At 39.7% G+C, this 19,766-nt stretch overlaps 1 protein-coding gene across 1 annotated transcript; it reads left to right on the top strand.

Moving 5' to 3' along the window:
* The first annotated feature begins 490 nt into the window (after positions 1-490).
* LOC117288760 (cytochrome P450 3A24-like) lies at positions 491-18,908 on the top strand. The gene is made up of 13 exons (XM_033769591.1): positions 491-644; positions 4,880-4,973; positions 6,250-6,302; positions 7,030-7,126; positions 8,054-8,170; positions 9,334-9,425; positions 10,410-10,561; positions 11,340-11,470; positions 12,900-13,025; positions 14,682-14,902; positions 15,938-16,075; positions 17,217-17,379; positions 18,547-18,908. Exons 1-13 carry the CDS (start codon positions 595-597, stop codon positions 18,625-18,627), a joined length of 1,515 nt encoding a protein of 504 aa, XP_033625482.1. The 5' UTR covers positions 491-594; the 3' UTR covers positions 18,628-18,908.
* Positions 18,909-19,766: the final 858 nt, after the last annotated feature.

A 19,766-nucleotide genomic window follows, 5' to 3' on the forward strand; every position in this document is an offset into this window, starting at 1 on the left:
ACCAGTTAATATCTGTTTGGCAGAAAATACTGTACAACATTTCTTTACTATCCAAAAATTTAGGTGGGCACTAGGCATAAGTCTACAACATTTCAAATTTAATTAAAAATTGGCTGGTAACCAGTTTCTGCTAAGCAATACTATTTTGTGCTAACTATAAGCAAATTGTTTAGCCAATACAGGCTTCATCAGTGTGGGCCCTGGCACGTCGGGAGCATAACGCCACGATCGCATTTCAAGCTGCATCATGGCAATGCAGTAGTCTGGATCTGGATATTATACACAGAAAGGTTTGTGGTGGTACCGCAAACCTTTCTTTATCGTACGCAGCCTCTGATTGGCTCCACCGGAAAGTCGGGGGAAATTTGCCGAAAAACAATAAAAAAGTTAAGACCCGTCGTTGCGAATGTCCTAGACCTTGGTGAGCACAGGAAATCAGAGAAACAGAGCGCCCGCTAGCGTTCGTTCATTACAAGCGTGTACAGTTTTTGCCGTGCATAATCGGAACGTTGGTTGTGTGTGACCACGCAACACCAATGGTCTAGGAACCTAGACTACTCAGTCAGTTGCACGAGAGTACACCAGTGGATCATCATGTCTGTAACTCTTGCCTTGATTGGATTGATTGTTGCTCTACTTGCATGGTAAGAACTATCTTCGCCTTTTTATCAAACAGTTAAAGACCATGGACACTATTGGTAAATGTCAAAGACCAGTCTTCTCACTAACTGTATCTCACTATAAGCATAAGATAACATGTGAAAATTTGAGCTCATTTGGTCGTCGAGGTTGCGAGATACGATGAAAGAAAAACACCAATTTCATACGAAGTTCTGGCTTTTAGATGCTTGATTTCGAGACCTAAAAATCTAATTATGAGGTCTCGAAATCAAGATCAAGGAAAATTACTTCTTTCTCGAAAACTCGTTACTTTTGAGGGAGCCGTTTCTCGCAATGTTTCTCGCAATGTTTTGTATCAACAATTTCCCATTACTCGTTACAAAGTAAGGTTTTATGCTAATATTTATCAATAGTGTTCACTACCTATAATTATATTTTGTGTCGAGCAGTTCTCTATTAATTTGTTTTTCCTTCGATTTTAAAACTTACCAAATTAGTACACCCTTTTCTTTCAAACATTTCTGTATACGGTTAACGTATACTTTGTAGGTTGAATTTCAGCAACATTTCGTCCCAAAGGAAGCTGGAGTTGCGTTGTCTCGAGAGGGGTGGGGATGGGGGAGGGAGTGCCTGATGAGGATTGAATTGTCTAGTTGTCTTAAAGGCAGTGGACACTATTGGTAATTGTCAAAGACCATTCTTCACAGTTGGTGTATCTCAACATATGCATAAAATAACAAACCTCAATGTAGCTCAATCGGTCTTTGAAGTTGCGAGATAATAATGAAAGAAAAATAACCCTTGTCACACGAAGTTGTGTGCATATAGATGGTTGATTTCGAGACCTCAAGTTCTAAATCAATTTCGAGGAAAACTATTTTTTCTCAAAAACTATGACACTTCAGAGGGAGCTGTTTCTCACAATGTTTTATACCATAAACCTTTACCCATTACTCATTACAAAGTAATGTTTTATGGCAATAATTATTTTGAGTAATTACCATACCAATAGTGTCCACTACCTTTAAAATCAACAAGTGATACTAATTGATTAATTCCAACAGCTTTCATCTGAAATGTTGTGATGACTGGTCTTTGACATTTCCCAATAGTGTCCAGTGTCTGTAAGGAGGCTTATTTTTTTATTTATTTTTACATCATTAAGAAAAAGATAAAAGTTGAAATATAAAATTACTTAAATTTGCTCCTCTTCCCGTGTGTTGGTTGTATAATTTGTACTCGTCCATACTATAATCCCATAACCTGTTTGAAGATCGTATAGCTTTATAACAGCTGATGTATTGACAGTATTCCTCTTATCGAATGCAGTCCTCCGCAAATGATATCATGTTTGTATGTGAAAATAATAACGGCTTTATTTTCTGTCTTACACCTTTTTGTCCTGTGGTTAAAGGCAGTGGACACTATTGGTAATTACTCAAAATAATTATTAGCATAAAACCTTACTTGGTAACGAGTAACGGGGAGAGATTGTGATAGTATCAAACATTGTTTTCGAGAAAGAAGTAATTTTCCTCGAATTTGATTACGAGAGCGCAGATTTAGAACTTGAGGTCTCGAAATCAAGCATCTGAAAGCACACAACTTCGTGTGACAGGGATGTTTTTTTCTTTCATTAATATCTCGCAACTCCGACGCCCAATTGAGCTCAAGTTTTCACAGGTTTGTTAACTTTGTTAACAATTACCAATAGTGTCCTAGGTCTTTAATGGCTGTCTGGTTTTTTTTCTTTCTGGACGCCTTTGGTAATTGTCAAATACCAATATTTCTGTACGGGATAGCCACATCAGGCGTTTGTACAGTAATTTACAGATGCAGATGCAGATAACCTTGTTGGTACATCCCAGCCTATGCATAAAATAACAAACCCTGGAAAACTTGGAGTCAAATTGGTCATCAAAGCTGTAAGAGAATAATTAAAAAAAAATCACCTTGTTGCATTAGTGTGTTTTATGCTGCCTCAAAAGACTTCGGGCCTGAAGTTTTTAAACATTAATTTGAGCGAGAAAGAACATTCCCCCCCCCCAAAAAACCTACTTTACTTCAGAGGGAGCCGTTTCTCACAATATCTATCAACACTATCAGTACTATCAACAGCTCTCCATTGCTCGTTACCGAGTAAAAGTTTATGCTAACAGGTATTTTGAGTAATTACAAATAGTGTCCCTCAGTGCCTTTAATGTTGTCCATGTTTTGGAGGGGAAAGGGGCCTTTTCCAAACCACGATTTCTGCTCCAGTCAGGCTTCGACTAAACCAGTAGCATCAAAAACAAAATCAAACCGTAGATTCTTATTTATTTTGTTTCTTGTTTGTTCTTTCTTTTGCCAACCTGCATTTTATTTGTACTAGAAAGTTGGACGAACCTGTGTGTCATTAAATTTTTGTTGGAAAGTTTGACGAACCTGAGTGTGTCATTAATTTTTGTACTGGTAATTTTGCTCTTCAGTCAGGCTTCGACTAAACCAGTTAACAAGAAAAAAAAACACCCCAAAACCCCAGATTTCTATGTCATTAATTTCTGTACTGGTAATTTGTCCTGCTTTTATGGCATTTTCTTGGCAAGGAATATTATGAGCATGAACTCGTATATATAGTACATTAATGCACAACCTGCATTTATGTAGACATCCCGCTGTTTGTACTGGTAGGCCGTATCCGAATTGGCCGCGGTATAGCTACGGCTGCTGTTGTTGTGAAAGGTCTACCTTTTTATCAGGGCCGTCGTGGCTTGGAGAGCCACAATCCCAAGCGACTGGAACGGGACACTACGCACGCGAGTGGCAAAGCCACAAGGGCCTTTTGTTTCCGATTTTGAATGTTTTTTTCCCTGTGATAATCTTGATTTTTGCTGCTCAAATATTGTAGCAATATTCCAAACCATTTATAAACGACCGTGCTGGTCAGCGGTTCAGCATACATGAACAAGTTAATGCAAATTTAACAAATATATGCAATTATTGGTATGCAATTTTGAGAATATTAAGAACAAACAGCAACTGGTGTTCCAGTCGCTATGATCGCGTCTCCCCGAGCCATGCGAGGGCCGTTACAAAAATCTCGCTAAGGACGTCTTTAAACGCATGGCGATGGCATGGCGATAGACTATGGATTGCCCAAAGCGTCATCTTACTGCCATATTTCACGATTATAAACAATGGACCCGCTGTGCGCAATTAATCCCTATCAAAGATATTTTCATGGTAAAGCCATCTTGAATTTGTCCCATTGATATCAATGTTACCAAACCGAGGCTGGAAGTACAAAATAGTCTGGTTCCTATTTGCAAAATGATTATTAGCATTCAGTTAAGGAGAATGGACGAAGAGTGTAGATTCGTGAACAGAATGTACAAGCCGAAGGCGAGTTTATTGTATTTACGAATGTACACTTTAGAATCTATTCTCTGACTTACACTATTTTCCCCATTTGTTGTAATAGTTTCAATGGAGGTTGTTTCTACATTACATTCGTCATGAGTGAGTGGTTAAATATCATCCAATTCAAGTTATGGTGGTTAAGTCATCAGAGTGTGGTTTCGAAACCCGGTCGTGACATACTGTAGGACTATTTGCTTCTCTTAACCCCGGGGGGGGGGGGGGTATGGGGGGGGGGGGTATGGATTCTTGTGATGGTAGAGGTATAGGCTGATAATACTGTGTATGAAAAACCATTTGGAGCACTACGGTTGCCCAGGTTGTATACTCCCCAGGGAGCTGAGAAAGATTAAAGGGATGTTTTGGCACCAATGACCAGGGGTCGATTTCACAAAGAGTTAGGACTACTCCTAACTTAGGACTAGTCGTAGGCGATATCAAAAACGTATGGCTAGTCCTAAGTTAGGACCCGTAACTCGTCCTAACTCGAGATAAGACTAGTCTTAACTCTTTGTGAAATCCACCCCTGGGCATGTCCAAACGCATTGACACGGATGATGTGAAATGCGCTATATAAAAATGTGTTATTAATATTACACACTCACATGAGATGCACACGTTGATACTTGCGGGTAGTTGTTACTTCAACCACACATCCTCTACCTCCGGTCGTAAAAGCAATGCAGATACATTCTGACTCTATAAAACTTCCGGGTCAGCAGACCCGGATTCTGGATCCTAGGGGGGGGGGGGCTTGACCCATATGTGGATTTACAGTAAACCCGTAAACCCAGTGCGGCAGGAGGAACTGTCCCCCTCTGTCTCAATATAAATATTGTCAATTATTTTTTTGGTTTTTCAGGAGCACATACAAGAGAAGGACTTTCTTCAAGACGATTGGTCTTTCGGGCCCACCACCTCTTCCATTGTTTGGTAACATCTTAGCTTATGGAGGGGTAAGGTTTTTTTTAGCTCTTCTTTTTGCTCTTCACGTCAGAAAACAATAAATATTTTAAAACTATTTATCAGACAATTTATCAGGCATCATTACAGCACGCAATACAATTACACCAAAACATGCCGAGTACAACAATAATTTTTAGCAAAATTTACACACAAAAAAAGACATGGGGGAAAAATGTCAGACATAAAATCACTGAACAGGAAAAACAGACCTAGAAATGATCGACATAAAGACAGACAACATACATGTCGACGCACCACTGAAACAGATGCACGCCTGATGGGTTGCCTATAAAAAGCTTGGAGCTTATCGAGAGGCTTTCCCACTGCACCCGTTCTGCCGAGAAGTCACATACATGTACAAACATAAATCAACCAGGAACATTAATTACAACACTTCAATCATAACTGATACACATATTTGTTACACTTCTGGTTGAATATTTAGCTGGTTTGTAAACAACGATAAGTATAACGTTGTTTTCTTTTCTTCATTTTAATCATCCTGCAATGAGTTATGGGATTTTTAAACCGTTGCCTCAAATGGCGAGCCGACATTATTCGCACTGATTTCCAGCTTAATAGGCCGTGTCCAAATTGGCGGCTACAACTACATACGGCTACGACCTTTGCCAAGAATGTTGCTAAGTACGTCCTCACCTCATGATGACGCAGACATTTAATAGCAGAAGCCGTAGCTGTAGCCGCCAATCGGACACGGCCTTTCCATACAGACAGTCGTCAACTGAAATGAATTCAAGACGAAAAGTTCGCCGTCATGTCACGTTGCGTTACGAGTATAAGATAGTAACGTCTTGGACCAAGACTAGGGCCCTTTTCGAAACCACTTCGGCTTTGGATTCGGCTTCAGGCTCCATCCTCTCGTCTGAAGCACTGAGCGCGTACGCAAAGCACGCACAACCACCGGGCCAAGCTAGCCTGAGCCGAATCCAAAGCCAAAGCCGTGGTTTCGAAAAGGGTATAAGTTCCAGAGGGGGGGGGGGGGGGGCTTGAATCATCTCCGGGTCATGCTGACACAGTTAAAGATTTAAAAATGGGCTTCTGACACAGAATTTAAGTCAAGACCAAAGAGACCTGGATTTGGGTGAATTTTGAACAGGAAGCGTAGTGGTAAAACCCTGACCAGCATTTTTCTGTTCACAATTATTAAGGTACAATAAGCGTTGTTCTTTGCCTTTCTTTTGTTTTCTTCTTATACGTTTTTTCTATGTGTTTTTATTGCATTTTTGTGTTATATCTTGGAACCAGGGAATGCACGAAGCACATCAGGCATGGAGAAACAAATATGGCAAAGTATACGGGTAAGATTTTACTTAACCTGTGACTGTTCATGTTTGAAATACACTCCGCAAATTAAGTGTTCAAACATTATCTTTGTATGTTGTAATAGTCTCATCTTTTGTTTCTGTGTAATGTTTTAAGGTAAATAATATGTCAAACAATCTATATTCAAGTTTGCATTACATTTTGTGTGCACGATTTTTTTCTTCTCCAAAGTGAAAAGAAATGTCGCAACTAAACCATTCAGTCGCGTGACTGTGGTGGGGTGTGCTCGTAACTTTGTGTACATTTTGAATATAACGAGCACTGTATTACAGCTGGGAAAGCTGACTCAAACTGAGGAAACCTTAAAAAGTGACTTTGTTTTGTTCATTCATTAAATACACCGATGGACACGTTTATTTGTTAATTGTAAATAGACCCACTTGGTGTGTCCCAACATGCATAAAGTACCAAACCGGTGACATTTTGGCTCAATATTGGTCTCTGAAGTTGCAAGAAAAAAAAAATGAAAGAAAAAACACAAAAGAAATTGTTGCAAATTTTTGTGTGGATTCAAATTCAAAATAAAAGGCTTATGCTGAAGCTTATTGAGTGAGAAGTTATTTGTTTTTCTCAAACTACGTTACTTCAGAGGGAGCAGTTTCTAACAATGTTTTATACCATCAACAGCTCTCTATTACTCACAAGTAAGTTTGCTAACAGTTATTTTGCCTTTTAGTACCAATAATGTATTTTCATTGACAGTGTGTTTGAGGGGGCACGAAAGGCCATCATTACCTCTGACCTTGACATGCTTGAGGAAGTCCTTGTCAAAAAATTCAACAATTTCTGCGACCGTCAAGTGAGTATTTATCCATCTGAGTTCATACCGAAACAGTATATTATTTAACCACAAAACATTTAATTGAACAATTCATTATCAGCTTTCAAACTCCCAGCGTTTCGTATGAAACAACGCATTACGTCAAGTGCATTTCACATGTTAGCAGGGAATATTAGAAGGTTTAGCTGCACGTTCCGCGTGAACGTGAACGTGAACGTGAACGTGAACGTCAACAAATTGTGTCGTTAAAATCTCACGTTTTATACGTGAAGTTACAATTTTTCACGACAGGTACGTAAGTGTGCGCAGACGTCATACGTGAGCATGCAATAAGCCCAAAGTGACGACGTCACACAGAAACAAAACAATTTTTTTGACGTTCACGTTCGAGTGCTCGTGCAGCTAAACCTCGCTTGTGCGCGTGCGTGCATACTCCACGTAACTAGGCATTCGGGGTGGTTTAGCTGCACGTTACGAGAGTCAAAAACGTGAACGTGAACGTCACAGTGAGTTTTGCTGTAAAAGTTACCACTTTCACGTCTGTGCGGCACTTAAATGTAGCCCGAGCCCTAAATGTAGCCTGACCTAAATGTAGTCCCAAACATGTACCTAGATGTAGGTCCGGGCTACATCTAGGTACATGTTTGGGGCTACATCTAGGTACATGTTTGGGACTACATTTAGGTCAGGTTACATTTAGGGCTCGGGCTACATTTAAGTGCCGCACGCACGTCCATAAGCTCAAAGTGGTGACGTCACCAAGAAACGACACAATTTTCTGACGTTCATGTTCACGTATTTGCTCGCGTCACACGCAGCTTAACCTCGCTACATTCGGCACTTGGCCCGCAAGTGAAGACTGGCGATGGTAGGTACAGAGTTCGGCGGTAGACATAGCCATGGTTATGGGCCCTGTTCATTGCTGGTTTCTTTTATCCCAAAAAGATATTTCCTCTGCGACCGGACCTCCTCAGTAATGATCTACTCGGTCTAAAGGGTGATCGATGGAAGTTAATGCGGAGTACCATTGCACCAACATTCAGCAACAGCAAGATGCGCAAGGTAAGCCATTAATCGTACATTGAACTCCCACAAATGAAAGATGACATTATAGTGGATGACGGACATTCACATAATGTGTTTGTACAGCAAAAATATCAATGTTGCTTTTTATATATTGGATACTTGATATTGGACATTCCCATGGGTTTGTACAGTAAATATCGAACAAACTTAAATGTCATACATGAAAGGTGTTATAAAGTGTTCATCTTGAAATAGCAAACATCTATAAAAAATATTGCTATAACGAGCGATTACTTCTTAGTTTTTGTTTGTTGGTTTTGGCCCCTTTTTTTTGGGGGGGGGGAGGTTTTTTTTTTTTTTTTTTCACGATTTGTTAAGAACGCTTTTCTAACGAGTGCTTTTTGAAACACTTTCTTTAGGGGTCCACAGAACAATACTGGATACTAGTTCGTATTTGTTCCTGTTTTCAGTGGCCAGCAAAACGCATCATTCTCTGCCTGATTTTTTTGAGAGCTTGTCCATGGGTTCCATTCTTTTAGATGGTAGTTTGTATCCTTTTGAGTGATTTTTCACTCTGTCCTGGAGTGAAACTCCTCTATAAAGAGTGCAATAACCACCACTCTAGTTAAAGGATTTGGGTACTTTTTCAAAATGTCCATAGACTTACATTAAACTTACAAGGTTTGAAGATAATGATAGTTGAAAGCTTCCCTTCAAATATTACTTACTGAGGTGTTGTAGTTTTTGAGAAATGAATAAAACAAAGTCATGAAAATACCTTTGTAAATGATTAAAATAATTTTCGTCTCATGAGACGAAAATTATATTCATGACATTGTTTTACTCATTTCCCAAAAACTACCGCACCTCAGCACGTAATATTTACAGGGAAGCCTTCTACTGTCATTATCTTCAAACTGTGTAAGTTTAGTGTAAATCTGTGGACATTGTGTTTTTTGTCCTACACAAGTTACATAGACCCTTTAAAGAGCCATTTGAGGGACAACTGGAAAGTGGTGGTGTTCACTCTTTTTCATTTAGAGGGATCAGTACAAAATAAAACACCACCTTTTTCTCCAATCAATGTTTCTTCATGTGGCTTCAGAATCCGTTATATTCTTTGGATTAGTACATTTCTATTTATTATTGTAGTCATTTACTTATTTTGTTTATTTTTTGTTTATTTTACATTCTTAAAGATGGCGGATTTGGTCAATGACCGTGCTGATCTATTTATTAAAAATGTTCAGACACTCATTGACGATGGCAAAGGCGAAATGGAGGTGTCAAAGTAAGTTTGAGCAAGGATAGTCTTACAAGTTATGTAGGGCCTACAACTCAGCTATTTGGGGTCGTTTGTTGGTTTGTTTACAATAAAAGCAGCTTTCAGAATTGTCAATCTTGAAACCGTGGTGTATAGTCTCAACGTTCCTTTAAATAGCATTCACGTCAAAAACAAATTTGCCCAAGTACCTGTTTAAAGGAACACTATGCCTTGGATCGGTTGAGTTGGCCTTTGAAAAGCGTTTGTAACCGTTTCTTATAAAATAAATATGATTAGAAATATATTTTAAAAGTAGAATATAATGATATACACAAGTATTACTCGAAATTGCGTGTCGGCCATTTATGGGAGTCAAATGTTTTACTCCCATAAATGGCCGACCGTGTTAGGTCCCAAAGTAAAAGGAAAACCACGCAATTTTTAGGCACATTTGTGTGGATCATTGTATTCTACTTTTAAAACATCTTTCTAACCATATATACATTTTATAACAAGCGGTTACAAACGCTTTTCAAAGACCAACTCGACCGATCCAACGCAACGTATTCCTTCAAAGATGCTATGTCAGATTTTTGGCCGATTTGACCCACAAATTTTGATTTAAAATTCAAAAGGTATTTTGATGGGGGTCGAGAAAGTTACAAGCTTACATTTGAGCCATTGCGCTATATAAAGTCCGCCAATTATTGGTAGCAGTGAAATAAAGTGCTCAAAAATTTGTTTTTGTCGGGATCCCGACAATATCACGAGACCAATTCTTATGTGTTTCATAAGAAACGTTTTATACTTTTGTCATGGTTCCTGACCATTAAAAGTTAAACTTTTTTCGTTAGAGCGGGTGATACTCTTTGAAATACCATTGACTCAAAAAAATCTATTTTTTAATGTTTTGGGCAAAAAATCTGACATAGCATCTTTAACATCTCAAAATAGACTCGACGTGTGCATTTCCGTAATTTGTTGTTGATACCATTTTAATACCTCCCGTAGGATGCTTGGTTCATTTGCCATAGAAACCGGTGCCTTGTGCGGCTATGCAACCAAGATTGATTCACAGAATCAGGACGATACCACATTTATTGACAACGCCAATTGGTTCTTCAAAGGATTCAAAGAAATCCAACTCCCATGGATGATTATATGTAAGTGTATGTTAATGCCAGAACTCGGCCCAATTTTAAAGAGCTGCTAAGCACAAAAGTGCGCTTAGGATGAAATTTCTTCCTTGATAAAACAGGATTACCAACCAAATTTCCACGTGATTTTTAGGATAAGCAAACAACAGCTGAATTAGTAATAAACAATATGCAACAAATGGAAATTTGTTTGGTAATCCTAAAGAAATTCCATGCTAAGCAAATTTGTGTGCTTAGCAGCTCAATGAAATTTGGCCCTGGACACTATTGGTAGATACTCAAAATAAGTGTTAGCATAACAACTGTCTTGTTAACGAGCATTGTAGAGCCATTGATTCCCTGCGTGGCGTCACATGCGTTACATAATATATAATCCTGAGTGAATTTGACAATAGAAGGAACACAAATTGTCATTCCTTTTAGCAGACCCTGTCTCATAACAATATTGTTCTCTGAAATGAAAGTAATGACAACGTCACGTAGGGAATCATGCCATATGTCAGCAAGTGACGTAGTTATGTGGGCGTTCCCGGAGACTATCATTTTTTAAAGAAAATAAATCATTTAAACATACACACGAATTAAATGTACACAATTATTTTTTCCCCATCTGAATTATTCTATAAAGATGTTAAGGTTGCACTTAACAGCAAACCCTTAACTAATTTGTTGCTTAATTATAATAAACATAACTGTTGCCTCAGGTATTCACCTCGCGATAAGAAGCATTCCCAGTTGAAGACCTTTATAAATATTAAATCCCTGTTGAAATGTTTACCCACAGTGATGTTCTCTTGGATGGAGCCTGTGTTCAAGTGGCTAGGATTCTCTATTCACCCAATACCAGCCTTGAATTTCTTCAAGAACATAGTCATGGACATTATAAATACACGCAGAGCTGACCCAAACCAAAAGGTAGGCTCGGCGAACGGCATCGAACACATACACACACACCCCCACCCACACACGCAAGCTATACCCTTAAAGACAGTGGACACTATTGGTAAAGTCAAAGACTTGTATTTACAGTTGGTGTGTCTCAACATATGCATAAAACAACAAGCCTGTGCAAATTTGAGCTCAATCGGTCGTCGAAGTTGCGAGATAACTATGAAAGATAAAACACCATTGTCACACGAAGTTGTGTGGTTTCTGATGCTTGATTTCGAGACCTCAAATTCTACACTTGAGGTCTCGAAATCAAATTCGTGGAAAATTACTTATTTCTCGAAAACTACGTCACTTCCGAGGGAGCCGTTTCTCATAAGGTTTTTTACTATCAACCTCTCCCCATTACTTGTTACCAAGTGAGGTTTTATGCGGATAATTATCTTGAGTAATTACCAATAGTGTCCACTGCCTTCAAAACCGTGGACCTCCTGTATAGACGTTAATCACGCTGTCACCATCTTGGTCATGTTCCCGGTTTCCAATAACAGTAATGAATGCTAACGCTCATTGCGCATGGCACCAGACTATTATTTTGTCCAGCCTCAGTTTGGTTACAATGAGACGGAATGGATTAAAATCAAGATTGCCACCCCGTTTTGTCCCTCCTTTTTGGGACTTTTTTCCCAGCTTTATAGCTCCCATTGGTTTTGTACACGTTTTCCAACTTTGGACCTTTCCTGAACCGTTGACCCATATTGTCCTCTTTTGCTACCGGTCACCGGTTTGAATGTGTATACCTACTCACTCATACTCAATTATTTACATCCATGTGGAGACATATTTTGCCCCATTGTTTGTTTTTGCTTTTTATGTAATTTTTTTCACCTGGTATTTTCTGACGATGACTTTATAGAGAGCAAGCTAGTCGAAACGATTAGACCAATATTAGGAACTCACTCCACGGATAGTGAAGTGTATCAAGAGAAGTCCCCTCGATCCACTAAAGCTGTAATAGTAATCCAGATGGGCTACCTTCCGCCCAGGTAGTAGTGGAAAAGCAGGACAGTTCCTTTCAGAAATGAGAAGTCTCCCGAACTCCGAAAATCTACTCCGCGGTAGTAGAATAAAGAAGAGGACAGATTCTTAAAGATCATAATCTACCCGGCAAGTGGACAAAAACATGGTGTACCGCAAACCAAATATTATTTTAGACTTTGCATGGTGAAAATACGATCTAAGGTTTGCGGTAACACCATATTATAAAGATAATCTCTAATGAGTTGGGGTTGGTCTGAAAGAACCAAAGGGTTCAACTCGAAGTTTCTACCAGCTTTCTCCAGAAGACGATCACAGCATACTGATCGAAACGTAGAGTATAATGAACTGTGTCAAATACTGATACCTTACCAATGCATTACCTCAAATCCCATATGGTATTTCCTTCTTTTTGTAGGAGTACGTGGACTTTCTTCAGCTGATGATGAAAGCCCATAACTTCCAAGACGAAGACACTCCCGAGGAAGAGAAGGTCGTTGTCGATATGAAACGTGAACTCACTGACGATGAAGTTGTTGCCATGGTAAACGTAGCTACGCTTAAAGGGTTTGGGTATTTTTTGTACGACACAAGACACAATGTCCACAGATCTGCATTAAAGTCACCTGGAAGAGTATATGCTTACGAACAATAAAACAATTTTTTTTTAGTAATTGTTTGTCACGAATTATATGTTTAAAAAATATATAAAGTTGTTTGGGGGGCTGACTCCGCCTACCCCTTTTGTGACGTCAATCGAGGCAGACTTTGCCTGCAATGCGTATAGTAAACACACGTGCAAAGTACATGTACGTCCAAGTCGTGAGTTGGTACGTTTCAAAAAGTGTTTTTCTGCATTCAGCAGCAATACACCTGGTCGGCATTGCCGGAACCCCCCCCCCAAAAAAAAAAAAAAAAAAAACATTTTTTTGAAACGTACAAACTCACGACTTGGTCCGTACATGTACTTTGCAATTGTGTTTACTCTACGCATTACAGGCAAAGACTGCCGTCACGAACAGCGCCCTCTTGGGTCGGGGTCTACTCTTAAATTTGTAAATAACATAAGAACTGATTTTTTAAAACCTTAGTTAACTGTTCCACTCATCAAAACACATATATTAGTGACAAAAGCTTTATTTTGAAAAAATCCCACTTCCAGGTGACTTTAAGCTGTGCACGATTTGAAGATAATGATGGTATCAAAAATAATACTTGCTGAGGTGCTGTAGTTTTTGAGAAATTTGTCACAAAACAATGTCACGAAATATGTTTACGTCTCAGGAGACGAGCATTAATTTAGCATGTACAATTTGTGTTTACCAGTACTGGTATTTACGCGACTCTCCTGAAAACATTCTGTGATTTTCGCTTTTTTTCTTCTTCAAAAACATGACTGACGACTCATGAATTTGAAACCTCTTCAGATAGTAAACATACATCTTCATTCACTATTTGATGCCTACAAAAGCTATCAAACCTTTTTAATTAAACAACAAAAAAGGGGGTAACCGTTATAAACACACGCCCCTAAAATGAATTTACTCAATTGGTCGTCGAAGTTGCGAGATAATAATGGAAGAAAAACACCCTTGATTTCGGGACCAATTTCAAATAATTTAGTGGAAAGTTACTTCTTTCTCGAAAACTATGTTACTTCAGAGGGAACCGTTGATCACAATGTGTTATACTATCAACAGCTCTCCATTGCTTGTTACCAAGTATAAGTTTTTATGCTAACAATATTTTCAAGTAAATACCAATAGTGTCCATTAGGACGGTGTCAGTCTACACATATCCCTGGTCAGATCCGAAATTTGGACTGCCGCAGTGAAACAAAACAGTGAAACAAAATGGTCAGGGTGTGCATTGTCATGACGCAATAGGTCTGCCTCACAAAAGCGCACAATCATCAGGCAATGTTGATTCAACTATATTAAATTCAAATACACTTTCATTCCGTACTTTATTTCAAAAAATATCGACAACTATTTGTACTACGGAGTAAAGCAAAAAGCATAATAAGTAACAGTAAACATAAGTGTAGTGGGGCCGTATATAAAGTTAGTATAACACAAAAAATAGTTATTGGTATGTGTAATAAATGTCGAGGCGTACTAGACGCCCGAAACATAATGTGGTCTCAAAATGTGTAGCCGCCATTTTAAACTATCTCTTCTGTCGCTTTTGTCATTTTTAGTCCATCATCTTCTTTCTTGGTAACTACGAAACAACGACAACAACCCTTTGCTTTACCGCCTATTTATTGGCCACAAACCCAGAGGTACAGGAGCGCCTGATAGCTGAGATTGATGACGTCATCGGTGACCGAACAAAACTTACGTACCAAGACGTCTCTGACCTGACTTATTTGGATATGGTGTTACACGAAGCAATGCGAGTGTACCCGCCGGCCATCGAGTACGTAAATCACAATGGTAGAATTTGGAACGCTAGGTGGCAGCAGTAAGGCTGCTGCCACCTAGCGCCCCAAAGCCCCCTATTTATTTTAATAATGTTTGTCAGTGTGTCCTTTCCCAGCTTTTCACCCCAGTCTGTGTATCCCGGTTCAAGTCCCGCTCTAGACCGGGGTTGAACGATGGACTTTGGAACGCTAGTTGGCAGCAGACGTTAATTCCAGGTAAAATGCACGTATAGTGTTGTGCATGTGCACTTTACCGATACTAATGTTTTTGGTAAGTCTGCTGCCACCTCGTGTCCAAAAAGTCTCCCATTGGGATTACATGCATAATATGATTGAGCGAATTTTCTGTTCTGTGGTATACGTGTTAGGTAAAGATTGACCATAGTTACATTCATTCAACACTTTGGACTCTTAATTTTCACTTTGAAGTTTGATCATTTTGTCAATGTCAAGTTTTTAGGTGATTTTATGATCTCAAGAACTGTGATTTATAAACAAATCAAAACAAAAACACGGTCTTATAAAGGGTAGGTTTTTTGTTTACGAAGTCAAGTTTTTAAGCTTATAATTATTTTGAGTAATAACCAATAGTTTCCAATGCCTTCAAAGATAAATATTGACTTAAAGGCAGTGGACACTATTGGTAATTACTCAAAATAATTATCAGAATAAAACCTCACTTGGTAAACGAGTAATGGGGAGAGGTTGATGGTATAAAACACTGTGAGAAACAGTTCCCTCTGAATGGACGTAGTTTTCGAGAAAGAAGTAATTTTTCACGAATTTTATTTCGAGACCTCTCGATATTAAGCATCTAAAAGCACACTACTTCGTGTGACAGGGGCGTTTCTTCTTACATTATTATCTCGCAAATTCGACGACCGATTGAGTTCAAATTTTCACAGGTTTGTTGTTTTGTGCATATGTTGAGGCACATCAAAAGAGAAGACTGGACTTTGACAAGAACCAATATGTCCACTGTCTTTAAATATTAAAAAAATGCCACTCTATTCCCCCCGGCCAATTTAAAGGTACGACCGGATTTGTCAGTCTGACTGCGTCGTCAAGGGTGTGCAAATACCCAAAGGTATGCTGGTTGAAGTCCCGGTTTGGGTGGTTCACCACGATCCAGAGACATGGCCTGAACCCTTCAAATTTGACCCTGAGCGGTAAGATATTTTTAATAATCCGTCTGTGCGGCCTGGTGCTACATTAAGTTCCGGGTGACATTTAGGTACAGGTTTGGGGCTACTTTTAGGTCAGGCGACTTTGGCTCGAGCTACATTTTAAGGGCCGCACATCCGTCTGTCCCAATTTGCTTGGCATACCCTTTCGCATGGCGTTTGTCTGCATGTAGGCTATGCAACGCAAACGGATGAGTCCAACATGGGCTATATATGGACAAACCCCAACCACACCATAACGTGTATGTTAGCTTCTATTTCAATTTCAAGCTTATTATTCTGATTAAGTGACTATAAAATGGGGAGTTTTAAAGAACATTTTGAAAAAAAGGAAAACAAAGTTATCAGGAAAGACAAACCTGACTGTGACTGCTTGACAAGACTATGTGAGTTTTGCAAACACGTGTGGTGTAGACCCACTCACATGACGTGCTGATCCTGTTAGCCATATTCGGTCAAATGTGAGTGGGTCTACACCACACGTATTTGAATTCCAAAAAGAAGTGCCAGGAGGTGTGTTCAGGGCCCAATTTCATGGCTCTGCTTACCTCCAAATTCTGCGCTTACGATCACAATTCCCCGCTTACGTGCAAGCGCCGAATTTCTGCGCAAGCCTTGTAATCGTAGAATGCCCATAGATATAGAATTAAAATAACTAGATCGGCCGCGCGTACAAACGCGCCATTGCCTGTGTAGAAAAAGTTTTTGTTCGCCATGGACGCGGTAAAAATTTCACGTTCGAAAGGCGACGCGCAAAAATGAACACGGGAGATAGGCCTTTGACGCGCTAAATGTCACGTGCTGACGGCAAAAAGTCACGTGCTGACGGCAACGCACAGAAAATGTACACGGGAGATAGGCAATGGCGGCCCCCATGCCAGAACCCGCGTATGTACGCGCGGCCGATCTAGTTATTCTATTCTATATCTATGAGAATGCCCAGTAACGGGGAGTACGCACGCGCAGAAGCCAAAATTCGGCGCTAACCCGCGAAATACGCTTGCCGTAAGCACAAAATTCCCTGCTTCCGTAAGCACCGATTCTGTGCTTACGGTAAGCAGAGCCATGACATTGGGCCCAGTTGTGCAAGGGGGTCAATGTTATATTTCCTGTGTTTTTGTTACAGTTGGGTACCCGAGAAGAGGGAGAAGATGCACACAATGTCATGGATACCCTTTGGAGCAGGCCCGAGGAAATGTATCGGGTATCGCTTCGCCACAATGGAGATAACTGTTGTAATGGTCCGTATGCTGCAGAGGTTTCGCATAGAGACCTGCCAGAACACAGAGGTAAATTAGATTTGTTAGTCTTCATATTCAATGCATGTCATGGTCTTGGATCAAACTGCTGTGTTAGCACTTCAGTGTCATTGCGTTTTGATTCAGTGTATGGATACTTGTCGTAGATCCCCGTGACGTCACACTCTCGCACAGCGCCCTCACAAGACAAAAGGGTGATAGTTTGATAGCCTGGTTCCCTGTGGTGAGACGTTAGATGTGTAAGCTAACCATTGGACGACTGCTGATGTGGGTGCATTAAACATAATATGTGCGTTCGACCTCACTTTGTGGTTCAATTTTGCAAGTATGATATTGTGCGCGTCTCACTATACGCATGCGTCGCCCGAAAGGCACACCACTAAATGACGCATGGGAACCTTGCTCCAAAAATGACGCAACCAATATTTATATGCCCTAATTGAACCCACGGCTTCGGCTTTGGATTCGGTTTCAGGCTCCGTCCTCTTGTATGAAGCCCTGCTGAGCACGTACGCAAAGCACGTACAATATTGTCAAAACAACCGCGGGGCCAAGCTAGCCTGAGCCGAATCTGGAGCCGAAGCCATGGTTTCGAAAAGGCCTAAAGTAGGTGATGAAAACGTTGGGGTTCATTCTGTCGGAAGGTTGTGGTTGTATAAAAAGATTGTTTTTAAAAGGGAATCCGTGAAAGTGATAGTCTTGCAATTATGGGCGTGTCAATGATAAGCATATCTTTTTTTAAAGGGACTGCCTAATCGACTCGCTTCTGTTTAAAAAACTGTTCTTCAGACTTGTCGGTTATATTATGAACTTGTTGTATTTCCTTTGATCTATCTTGTGTCGGAGTAATTTGTCATGTATTATGATCGTCTCTCCTTATGTTTCATGTCTGTCTGTTTGTTTTGTTTCTTTGTCTGTCTGGCTCTTTTTTATAAACGGCCCTATACTCTATTTAATACACTTATGTTTACTGTTACTTAATGTTGTTTTGGCTTTACTCTGTTGTACATGTAATTGTCGATATTTTGTCACGGAAGTATGGAAAACATCGGTACTGAATTGACTTGACTCAGTCATAAAATGGGGATGGCATTATGCCTGTTATTTATTCATGTTAAAAATTGGACAATTTTAACGCCATAACGAAATTTTTAACGTCAATTGTTGTATTCTTTCTTCTTTTCTTGTTACCATCAGATCCCGCCGAATGTTGGCAAACATGGACTGATTCTCCCAGAGAAAGGAATGACACTCCGATTTGTTAACAGGAATAAATAGATAAACATATTCATAATTATAACATAATGATAGCCACATAAACACATTTTTAAACATTGTCGCTTGGTATAGACCTTTCTTTTGTTGATAAACAAACCACCTTGGTTACGCATGGACGGCCGAATGTTATTATTGTAAAACACTCAACTGTATTAACAGGTGTTTTACCCAAATTCAACATTAATCTGTCGTAGAAATCATACCAGGAATGTTGCGTGCTGCATTCTTCATTGATGTACGCGTTTAGACGCGCATAAGTTCAACAAATTATTGTTACTACGGTTTGCCCTACAATATGGCGACTTTCATAACAATAAAGGGGTTATTCAATACGGTCTATTGGGTTTCATAGTACTAGAGAACCCCAAGAGTCATTGGGTGCGTTCATTTAGCTTCCCTTGGTCGCTTGGTTCGAATAGCCTTGACGTCATTCCAGGGGCTCACCCGGGTCAGCCCCCAGTGCCCTGCTTGTGACGTGGGTCACTTGGGGGTGACCCGAGGTGCATGACTTCACCACGAGAGGGCGAGTGTGATCGTTCGATTAGCTCTCGTTTAGGGGCTCACCCGAGTGAGCACAGCGGGGTCGACCCAGGGGTGACATCATGACCATTGCAGGCTTTCGACCTCATGAACTCCGTTGATCTCATTTTTTTATTGAGCTTAATAAAATTAGATTACAGAAGTCACTCGTGTATACTTTAAATTAGTATTCGTATTCTTTTGTTTTGTTTTAGTATAACCCCTTTTTGATATCTCTAGGTTTTAGGGTGAAGGGTTCTACACAATTTTGATGTACATTTCGGGCCCCGAAAATTGCCAAAGTTCTTAATCTTGGGTTTTTATTATAGCTGTTATTTTTGTCTTATTTATTAGAGAGTTTAGAGCTTTCACATTAGGTAGTCATAGGCTTATGCATTTAAAAGCACTGGACACCTTTGGTAACTGTCAAAGAACAGTCGTGTCACTTGGTGTATATCAACATGAACATACTCCAATTTTCACAGGTTTGTTATTTAAAGATACTGGACACTATTGGTAATTGACAAAGACCAGTCTTCTCACTTAGTGTATCTCAACATATGCATAAAATAACAAACCTGTGAAAATTTGAGCTCGATTGGTCGTCGGAGTTGCGAGAT

The sequence above is a fragment of the Asterias rubens genome, chromosome 4 (genome assembly GCF_902459465.1).
Source record: "Asterias rubens chromosome 4, eAstRub1.3, whole genome shotgun sequence".
In the NCBI taxonomy this organism is placed as follows: Eukaryota; Metazoa; Echinodermata; class Asteroidea; order Forcipulatida; family Asteriidae; genus Asterias; species Asterias rubens.